The 10642-nt window shown below is 46.9% G+C and overlaps 1 protein-coding gene across 1 annotated transcript; it reads right to left on the reverse strand.

The window, feature by feature from the left end:
* Positions 1 to 7797: 7797 nt before the first annotated feature.
* LOC101587902 (beta-defensin 105-like) lies at positions 7798 to 9903 on the reverse strand. Its single transcript, XM_004642501.3, has 3 exons — positions 9831 to 9903; positions 9396 to 9437; positions 7798 to 8020 (listed from the first exon to the last, which is right to left on the reverse strand). The coding sequence occupies exons 1-3, from the start codon at positions 9898 to 9900 to the stop codon at positions 7896 to 7898; spliced, it is 237 nt and encodes a 78-aa protein (XP_004642558.1). The 5' UTR covers positions 9901 to 9903; the 3' UTR covers positions 7798 to 7895.
* Positions 9904 to 10642: the final 739 nt, after the last annotated feature.

Consider the following 10642-nt stretch of genomic DNA (forward strand, 5'->3'; position numbering starts at 1 on the left):
TTCTTTGTTATTGTGTATATTATGGTTGTTGCCCAAAGTCTCATGCAATCATGAGGCAGATTTCTAGAGTTTGTGATTGACTCGTGATCCATTGGGATTATGGGTGTGAGTGCTGCTGGGATTATGGGTGTGAGTGCTGCTGGGATTATGGGTGTGAGTGCTGCTGGGATTATGGGTGTAAGTGCTGCCGGGTTTATGGGTGTGAGTACTACACCCAGCTTGGTGCAGAGAGCCTGAATGCAATTTAAGGGAGACTTGCTACAACTAACCTCAGTATATGCACCTGACCGCAGCCATTGTTGCGGCCACTCCTCCCTTTGTTCCCTTGCTCTCTACCGCTGCCATGAACTGTGCCCTCTGCCACGTGCCGCTCTGCACTGGAGCCAGCCGAGCATGGACTGAAGCCTCCAGTCACTGTGAGCTAAATAACCCTCTCCTTCCTTCATTTTGGGTGTCAGGTATTTGTCCCAGCAATGACAGAAGCGTAACTAAGACAGTGTACATGATTTACACGAATAAATTTAAGCTTTAAAGAATCTAAATCATCAATGATAAAAAAGGTTAAAAATACTAAAATACTTTAAAGAAAACAGATCACAGCTTCTAGTTACATGAATGGGTTTGGCCCCAGCCCGTGACCACGACAGCCCACAGCAGCATTAAAATTCCTCCGGGAAGCACACTTCCTCCTGCCACTGTCGCCGCGATCCCAGAAGCGGCCGCAGGTCCTGCGCTGCTGGCCAGGCCGAGCCCTGCCTTGGTTCCTGCCGCCCGGAGGAGAGACAGCTCCGGCGCGTGCTGGTTTCCTGGGCAATTTGTCTCACAGAAGACTGCATAAAAATATTGCAGGGGGAGTCACACTGAGTCTTGAAATATTGCGCATACGGTAAGTACGGCATCACCGTAATAAACATCTCTTCACATGGAAAATGAAAACCCATTTGCATTTTATTAATACCAAAGGCTCTGAATTTTAAGGACATGTCCCTCAGCCGTGTGATGCTGCTGAGTAAGTGGATGAGCAGTTCTGAAATACCGCTATTTTTATATAGGACACAAAAAGTATGGATACTGCATTTATTTCATTTACTCAAATCATGCCATTTTCCTTGTTCCTGTGACTCAGGGTATCTGAGAAATAGAAACGCGGAGCGCCTGGCCTGCCTGCAGGAGCTTGAAGCCCGTGGGGGGCCTTCCACGCAGCGGGGGCAGGGGGCACAGGAGAGCCCCAGCGAGGCGGCGGCGGGGAGGAGCAGAGGCAGGCCTCCCTGCGCACTGAGGAGGCCAGGGAGCGTGGGGCTCCGCAAGCCGCTAAGCGGTGGACCTGGGGGGGCACGGGCTGCCTCTGTCTCCTCTTTCGTTGTTTCCCTCCTCATGAGGCAGATTGAGGGGCCCAGTCAGACTCGGAGGTGACGCTGGCACAGATCTGAAGCCTCTTCCTGTGGAATAAAAAGCAGAATCTTATAAATTTGGAGATACAAAGGAAAAAACCACCAGGCTGTTGGTTGATACAAAGCAGCCTCCTGGGGTCTGGGGAACACTGGAAAACCCCCGTGCAATCAAACTCCCTGATGACTTCCACCTTCACCTGGCCCTACAGAGCGTGAAGCCGCGAATCTCAGCACCTCCGCAGTAACTCGGGACATGGGCCAGGCTCAAACCTGAGATCCTTTGTGTTTTATAGCCGGTCGACCTTTCCTTTAGTACTATTGTGCTTTGTGTCTAGTTGTTCCCCAAAAACCTCATGCAGCCATGGGGTGGGGATTTCTAGAGTTTGAGATTAACTCACAATCCACTGGGATTATGGGTTTTAGTACTGCTGGGACTACAGGTGTGATTGTTCCACCCAGCCTGAGGCAATAGCCTAAATGTAATATCAGAGACTGAGAGACAGACTTCCTCTCTGTGGCCATTGTTGCTGCTACTCCTCTCTTGGCTCTGTGCTCGTTGCTGTCACCACGGAAGGTTGCTCTCTGCCATATGCTGCTCTGCTTTGGAGCCAGCTGAGTAGGGACTGAAACTTCCAGTAACTGTGAGCTAAATAAACCTTTCGTCCCCTAATTTAGTGTCCAGTATTTGTCCTAGCAATGAGTCGAGAGTAACTGAGACAAGTACTATTTGATTGACCTCAGGACCTGGTGGAGTAAATACATTCTACAATTTTAGTAATTCCAGTTGCCATACACTGCTTTTTGAGTCTGTATATTTAATTTTAAATTCACACCTCATTCTTCATGATAAATCTATTTTGTGTTGATTCTATTACTTATTAAGCAAATATGAATGTGTGACTGTGGGGCTGGCCAGCTAGCTCAGCGGCTTACAGTGCCTGTTTCAGCTGACACAGGGACCAGGATTTGGTACTGGGATTACCATGCCAGGCCTGCCCCCAGGGTGTGCTGAGATGCTGACTACGACTGGTGGGGCTCGCCTGTAATCCCAGTGCTTCAGAGGCTGAGAACAGGGTGACTACTACGAGTCCGATCTGTGTAGTGAGACCCTGTAGACCCTGTACTAAAAATATATTTAAAAAGACAACGTGTCTGTGATTTTTCTAATTTTGAACATGTGTAACAAATATTTTACCTTCATCCTTTAAAATGGGGCAGGTTACATTTTAAACTTTTTGTTAGGCTACACATATTTTATATTTAAAATATAACATTATTTTTCATTTGTGTGACCAGTAATTCTTCTTATAAATTAGACATTTCATCACTTGTTTGTTCTATTGTTTTGCTGCTAGAAAGTGAATCCATGTCTTGCCCGCATCCTGCGAGGAAACACTACAGCCTTGTCCTACAGCTCCTGACCCTTCAAACTAACTGTTTGGTTTTCTGAGCTGAGCTGGGGAAGAATCCAGGCCCTGGACACATATCTGACAAGCCTGTACCTCTGTTTCTCAAGGCTGCCGTCTGCTGGTGTGCTTTCCTGTGCACGGTGGGTGCGGGAAAAGCCATCCCACCCTCTGGCTGGTGCCAGACCGGAGCCATCACTGACCTGTAAACATCTCCTCCCTCCTTCACTGCTTGCTGATTTATATTTTCTATATTCATTCACTTCATTGTTTGCTCGTTCACTTATTTACTGGTTGAAAGAAGACACTGCCTTGTGGCCCTCGCTGTCTTCAGTCTGAGGGTCACGAGAACCCCCACCTCAGTCTCCCGAGTGAGTGGTGGGGACAGCAGCGCCCCTAGGGTCTTGGTGGTGGCGCCGCACAGACACTCTGGAGCCCGAACACTCTTCTGTTCTCTACCGGGAAGCCGTTGGCTGGCCAGCCCTTTCGTGACAACAGTGATGACCACGGCAACACAAGGCATGACGTTCTCACATGCTGTGGGGTGGGGGCTTTAGCTTCTATCCTGGACGGTGAGCCCTAGGGCAAGCGTGCCCATCCTACTCCGCATCTAACCGGCTCTCCTCAGAAAATGAATCCCAGATGACACCCGCTTCAGGTCAAGCTTTCACTAAAATAAGAAATAAGTAAACAGAGAGAGAGAGAGAGAGAAAAACCAAAATCATAAATCATGGACTGATGTTTCTGTAGACACCAGGAAGGCCAGCTGAGTAAATTCTGTAAATTCTCAGTGATCAGAGAGAAACTCACAACCTGCCCTGTCTGTCCCCTGCCACCTGAGACAGTGCCCTGCTGCTGAGATTGTCCTGACTCTGCTTCCCAGTAATGTTCCAGCCTCGAGCTCGCCTTCCAGGGCTGGAGTGCTGACTTTCCAGCACTGAGCTCCCGTGTGGGGAGCACCTTCTAAGGAGAAAGGGGTCCAATGGAAACCCAGTTCTGCGGCTGTCAGTGTGCAGCTGCCCCTGCTCACGGAGAGGCTCACATTTCACAGGCAATTGCCTGTTGGGAAAAAGCACAATTTAAATAAAAGAGGGCAAGAACTAACTTACAGCAGCCAGAGCCAGCGGTCCCTCAGCCCCCCACCACACCCAGAATCCTTCACTGACACCCCCAGCCTCCAGGCCTGGCTCCTGCGGAGCCTTGCCTACACCACTCACAGAGGTGCGTGTAGGGACAGTGGCTTTTGCACTCCCCACAAGACTGTACCTCTGAACTCTGCACAGGCAGCTGGACTCTGACTTAAAGTGCATAAATTATAAGGAAACTCTTCAGAGAAACCAGGAGGAAATGGAGAATAAAACCGGAGGAAATAAACACACCACACACAGTAAATTGGTAGAATAAATCTAACCATACCAATAATTATATAAAATGTTAATGGACTGAATATTTCTATTAAAAGGTAGAGGCAATGAGGTTTAAATAAAGATATAAAAGCATGTGTTTTCTATAAAATGTCTCATAATCAATATTTCTTTTGAAATAAATTCTGTCTTAGTTACATTTCTCTCATTGCTGGGACAAAATACCAGACATCCAAAGTCAAAGAAGGAAAGGCTTATTTAGCTCATGGTTTGTGGAATTTTCTGTCCATAGTCACCTGGTGTCAATGCAGGGGGGCATGATGGGGCAGCAGTTCAAGGTGGCAGAGGACACAAGAGCAGAGCAGGCCTCTTTTCGCCCCTTAGAGCGTATGCAGGCTGCCTGCACTAGGGTGGCTGTGACACTCACACCCTCTCCCCGCCCTCCTCTGATGCAGGCTCGGGATACTTACCAAGTGAGGACCCTGTCCCTCCCCCACCCAAGATGCTTAGTGAAACTTCCAAACTTCTCAACTTAATGCAATGCATCACCCATTACAAATCTTTATTCAAAATCTGTTGCAAAGCTGTCCAGAGAAGTCCTGCACATTTCCCACTCAGCAGCCCCCATGGTTTACATAATTTTTTAACATTACCAAAGTCAGGAAGTATATCAGTCAAACACCATTAACTGGACATAAATCATAGCTCCATTTCACCTTCCTCCCTTCATGGTGCAAAATGTAGATGAGAGTTCCCAAGTCTGAGAAAAGCTCTCTTGCTGGTCTAGGGGAAAAAGGATGTCACTAGGAGAACAGCCACGGACAGGGAATGCTTCATGGCCTTCAGGTGGCAGCTTGGAGCAGATGGGCTCCCAGCCATTAGGAGTTTTGAAAAAGATCTCCTGACCCATATCCAGTCTCAGCTTCATCGACACTTACTTCAGTTCTGTGAGTTCCTGTCCCAAGCCACTACCCACACCATGCACAGGTTTCTGGCTTGCGCAGTTATGAGGTGATGCATGCAGTTTTCATGCTACTAAGTTTACAGGGTTTTGCTATACAACAAAATAAATTAGTAGGGCAGGATTTTTTGGAGGCCTTTCTGGATTGACAAATGTTTATGGCCTCTCAGGGCCACCGCACAGTCCACAGCACTGTGTACTTTCTTGACAGGTTAATATTCTTCCCAGCTGACCTCTTATGAATGTCCCTGAACTCTCTCAGTCACGTCCTAAAACCATGTCCTGCTGGGTTCCTCTGCACATAGACCCCATCCTTGGGGATTTGCCCTTTCTCCTGGCTCCTGTACACCACTCAGGTGGTAGTCCTGTGGTAGTCCACGAGCCCCACTCACCCCCTACCCCTGGCTGTGCTGCCTAGCTCCCCGTCACTTCCTGCACTGGTGCCCCTTCCTTGTCGTGCCACAACAGGCACCGCTACCCAGGGCCTTTTCTCCGTATCTCTATGTGTGACTCGGCCGTGTAGACCATGGGATGGAAGGTTAAGCTTCTTGAAGCCCATTTCCGGAAGCCTTGTGTGAGTATATTTTTCCCAATGCCTTTGCCTTGAAAGGCAAACTCAAGTTACAATCACAGCACAAGGGCAGATTTCCATGCGTTTTTAGCTTCTTCAGTACCCTCAAGTAGATGAATAACTAAGAGTTTCAAAGCACATCATGTAGCTGGGCACAGAAGCACACACCTGCAGTCGCGGTACTCCAGCAGGCTGAGATCAGAGAGAGGATTACAAGTTTGAACCAGCCTCTGGTCAACTTACTGAGGCTCTGTCTCAAAATTTAAAAATAAACAACAAAAAAAAAGGGTCAGGGATGTAGCTCTGTATGAATTCCCTGGGTTGACTTCCCAGTAGCACACACACACACACACACACACACACACACACACACACACACACATTATATGAGCAACTTCTTTGGTAATCATGTGCTTGTAGAACACTATCTCAATTAAGAACATGAGAATTAGTGGGCCAAGGAGGTAGCTCACTGACGTCGCGCCGGCCTGACAAGTGCAAGGTCCAGAGTTCAATCCCTGGTACCACACACACACACACACATATAATAGTAATAACAATATGAGAATTAATAGTACTAATATTTTATCTGTGTCTTTCAGGACTTCAGCCAAAACTGACCAGTCTTTCTCTGTACGTGTTGCCATTCTTTTTCAGGTACCATAAGAGAGTTTTAAAGTAGAAGCCCAGCCCAAAGTTGAATATGTGGTTAGCATAATTGGACAATAATCTTTACTTTAAAATTAATAGAGTATCAGAGAGACAGCTCAGTGGTATAGCCATCCGCTTGCCAAGTGTAAGGTCCTGAGTTCAATCCCCAGTACCAATAAATAAAATAAAATAAAATAAAATGATAGTGCAAAAGCATCCCAAACAGGAGAGCAATGTAGAATGCAGTGAATACACTTCCAAAGAAAGCCGGAGGTGCCGGGGCCTCTTCTTCCTGGCCATCCCCTGCAAGGCACCCACCATTTGGAAGACTTCTCCCTCTCTCACATCCAGCAGAGGTTGAACCTGAAAGTTCCCCGAGTTCTCATACAACCAACCAAAGCTGACCCAAGGAAACTTACTTTCCATGCAGTTGATGTACCTAAAAGCTGAATTTTCAACATGAGCTTAGATTGGTTCAAAATTTTACCCTGTAGGAAGGACTGGTGTCACAAGAACGAACAGGACATTCCATGGAAATCACCAGAAAATGACCCGAGCGCATAGGAAGGGAGAAAACTGGAGACTGGGGGCCATCTGTGGGAGACACCTCCGACTGCGGGGCCGCAGGTCCCCGGAAAAGTGCTACCAGGGCGCAGCCACATCCCCTACTCTGGATGTCTGTCAGCCAGGCGAAGGAATCCCTCTACAAAAGAAATCATTTTGGGCCCAAATTTTATGGGAAATGTTGCTGGGTCTCGTATGTTAAACATGCACGATCTGCTTGGGCCCTGCCACTAGGAAGTCTAACAAACATTTTGTGAAGCTACAAAGTGTATCTAATATAGAAGAAGTTGTACAATAATTTCTGCACTGAACATTTCAGGTACTCTAACCATTTCTTTTACAAGCAAAAACAGAAATGCAAACCTTATAGGCGTTAACTAAATATTTGGAAGTTGTTTTAAAAATGCATCATAAGTACTAAAATCAATGAATATTAATATATTATCATAACAAAAATGAAGCAGAGAAAAATGTATTCTATAGAATTATAACTTATTAACATAGATGTGCATGACACTTCCACTTCTTGATTAACTCTATGAACATTAGTAGTACAGGCAGGTGGGTACACAGTACATGACAGCCGGAAGAACGCTGACTCATAGCCGAAGCTCTGAGGAAAGGCTAACTGGGCTGGGCCTCATTTATTTCTCAAATATAATAACAAAAAGGCACCTAGTGGGTCCTCCGAACTGTACCTCGAGCCATCCAGGGAAGGACGAAAACACAGTGCATAAATTACAATGCTTTCTATGATTAGTAGTTTTGATTAAGCAGTCATTTCCTCTTTGCTTGGGTGCTGATGATTTCCAAAAAGCGTACAAACTCACAACAAAGAATGCAGTAAAAGGGAAGAAATCGGAGGGCACCCGAACCTCCTCCTCCTCCTCCTCGCGTGAGGCAGCGCAGCTGCGAGGCTCCTCCTGACCATCCGTGAATGCCCGGCAGTCCTGCTCCTGAGGCCCCCGAGGAGAACCAGCTGGTGTCTCAGAGTCGCATCCGGCAGCAGAAGAAGTTCAGCATGCAGTTGCCTTCCACCGTCTCGCTCTCCAGGCACTGCCGCCGGCACTTGCCCCGGCCCAGCCTGCACGTCTCGCACACACTGCCGTCACCTGCGCAAGAAACAGCTGCTGCGACAGCGTCCCTGGTGCTCTGCAGCAGCGAGGAGCAGCTCATGGCCACCAAAAAAGAGAAGATTTGTACATATGATTAGCAGAACTGTTTTCAAGACTGTCCCTGGCTCTGCTCTTTGCGGTCTGGAGTCAGGGAAGAGAGAGCCTTACATGCAGGAGAGAGCCTCAGCCCTTGCGCCCCAACTGTCAGTGCCACGCTGGGCGAAAGCAAGCACCCCACGGATAAAATAATGCGGGTGTCATAGAACTACAAAGATACCCGCCTGGACCCACATACAGCTTCTAAATGTCAATAAGAGGGATATTTTGTATTTATGAATAAATTCTTAAATAGAGTGAGGAATTTTAGACTCAATTCCTGCCTCTCTCTAGTAACAGTTATGTGTCTTCAACGAAGTACTTACCATGCTTTGGTAAGTGCTTGGCATGATTCCTGTGAACTTTCAAGAAATATATGACTACATTTTTAATTTGCTTAGTGGTCAAATAATATTCTCAAATTGTATGAGAATATTTGAGTTATAATAGTGCCTGTCTCACAGGGTTATCTCACAGTACCTGTCTCACAGGGTCACCCCATAGTACCCATCTCACAGGGTCACCCCATAGTACCCATCTCACAGGGTCATCCTGAAGAGCACATAATCCAGTCCACGTTCAGTTGTTAACAAAGTACCTGATGCAGCCAGCAATCATGAGTAGCATCGTTAGTATTCCTCACCCTGAAATGTTGTCTGAACTCATTTCAATTTTGTCCACAAGACCCAGAGGTACTTCTTTCAATTCTGTCTACAATGAGCTAGGCCCAAATGCTATAAAAAATATTGTTCAACCTCACATGTTAAAAATGAGCAATCTAGGGGCCAGCAAGATAGCTCAGGGGACTAAAGCACCTGCTTAGGCAGGCTTAGGCAAGCATAGGGATCATGGTTCAATCCCCGGCACAGCTGCCCAGGGCGGGGTAGGCCAGCCAGAGTCCAGGCATAGTGGTGCAGGCCTATAATCCCAGTGCTGGGGAGGCTGAAAGCAGGAGGATCACAATGAATCCAATCTGTATAGTGAAACCCTGAAACAACCAAACATATTTTTAAAAAATGAGCAATCTAGCATAATATGTCCTGACATAAAACTATCTGTGGGCTGTTCATGATAAAGGATTCTTTCATAATGATGAGGCATTTCCAAGCAACCATCCTCGCCACAGTAGCTGATCTTCCTTACACCGGGAAATGGAGTTAGAATGTAATCAAGCAATTCCGTGTTCACTGCTGAATCTCACCTTCATCAAGGGTAACTAACAAGGCCCGAGTTCCTAAGAGAAGAGGGAAAATGATGTAGGATGTGTTCGACTTACCTGCTGGGAATAACGGGGCATAATCAAGTCCTGCATGGCACCCTAAATGTAAAATAAAATACACGTTAGAAATGAAGGTCAGTGGAGGAAACAAGATTGTAAACAGCTTTCTCACACGTGACATGGAACACTGGAGCTACTGGTGGTAGAGGTACAATTTTATTCTATTTTTCTGGGACAGCACCAGAGTAACCCAGGAGAGCACATCACAGGAGCGAAAGAGATGCAGCAGGAGTGGCTCGCAGAGGGGGAAGGAGAAAGAGAAGTAACAGCAACAGACACATCTGACTCTGAAAATGTCACTGCAGAGCCAAGAAATCTCTACAAAAAGTGCTGCGAGGATCTGAATTTCATCTTCAATTTTTGGGTGACACACAGAAACACTCCATCAAGCTTTCTACTCTACCTCATCAACATCCATCCATTTTCACTTACCTCGTGGCATTTGAGCCAAAAGGAAGAACAAAGTGAAGGCAAAGTAAAACACCGTCCTGCTTGGAGCCATCTCTGAGGGGTGCCCTCAGAACAGGGGTTCAGGACTTCTTTCACAGGACAGGAATCTTATTTATATTTGAAAGTAATGAGACATGCTCTTGGTTAGTGAAGTGAATCGATGAAGAAGATACAATTATACGCCCCATTGCCCAAGACCAAAGGCTGGCGCCACGTTACTGACCTTGGCACCGAGAAGTCTTATATTTGGGGGAGTCTGGCTGTCTGGGGATGATAACGAGAGGAACACGCAGCGAGGGACTGGAGCCGCAGAGGTCACAAACAGCCCTGCTAGACCAATGCAGGGACGAGGACCAGCTTCTGCTCTTGCCACTTCGGGATCATTTTTCTTGGGAAAACCAAGAATCACTGCATGTGTCCCCCAGTTTGTGGTGCAGATCGGGGATGACTGATGCGTGTGTTTTGCTTTGGACTGTCCAATGATGGTGGAGGCCAAACGAGACCCTGCAAGAGATCAACATCTGTGTCCACTCACTGTCCTTACTTCCAGGTTTATTGTCCACAAATACATCTGGAGAGAGGACACTCTCATTTTCCCAGGTCAACTCTAAATCTCTGCTTAGAGAACACTACACCACACACCCAAGTCTCAATACATCCTTTTAATTCATTCAGAAATGGGGGTACCAAAAGTAACGTTTCTTTCTTTTTTTTTTTTTGGCAGAACGTGGGATTGAACTCAGGCCCTTGCGCTTGCCAGGGAAGTGCTTATTCCACTGAGCCATCTCCCCAGC

The sequence above is a fragment of the Octodon degus genome, unplaced genomic scaffold, assembly GCF_000260255.1.
Source record: "Octodon degus isolate 3935 unplaced genomic scaffold, OctDeg1.0 scaffold00155, whole genome shotgun sequence".
Lineage (NCBI taxonomy): Eukaryota > Metazoa > Chordata > Mammalia > Rodentia > Octodontidae > Octodon > Octodon degus.

Bases quoted from the DNA above. Each gene is read 5' to 3' on its own strand.
- LOC101587902 (XM_004642501.3), bottom strand. From the start codon at position 9,900: ATGGCTCCAAGCAGGACGGTGTTTTACTTTGCCTTCACTTTGTTCTTC. The intron at 9,438-9,830 runs GTAAGTGAAAAT...TTTTACATTTAG, and splicing joins TTTGGCTCAAATGCCACGAG to GGTGCCATGCAGGACTTGAT. The intron at 8,021-9,395 runs GTAAGTCGAACA...TTTCTTGCGCAG, and splicing joins TGCCCCGTTATTCCCAGCAG to GTGACGGCAGTGTGTGCGAG.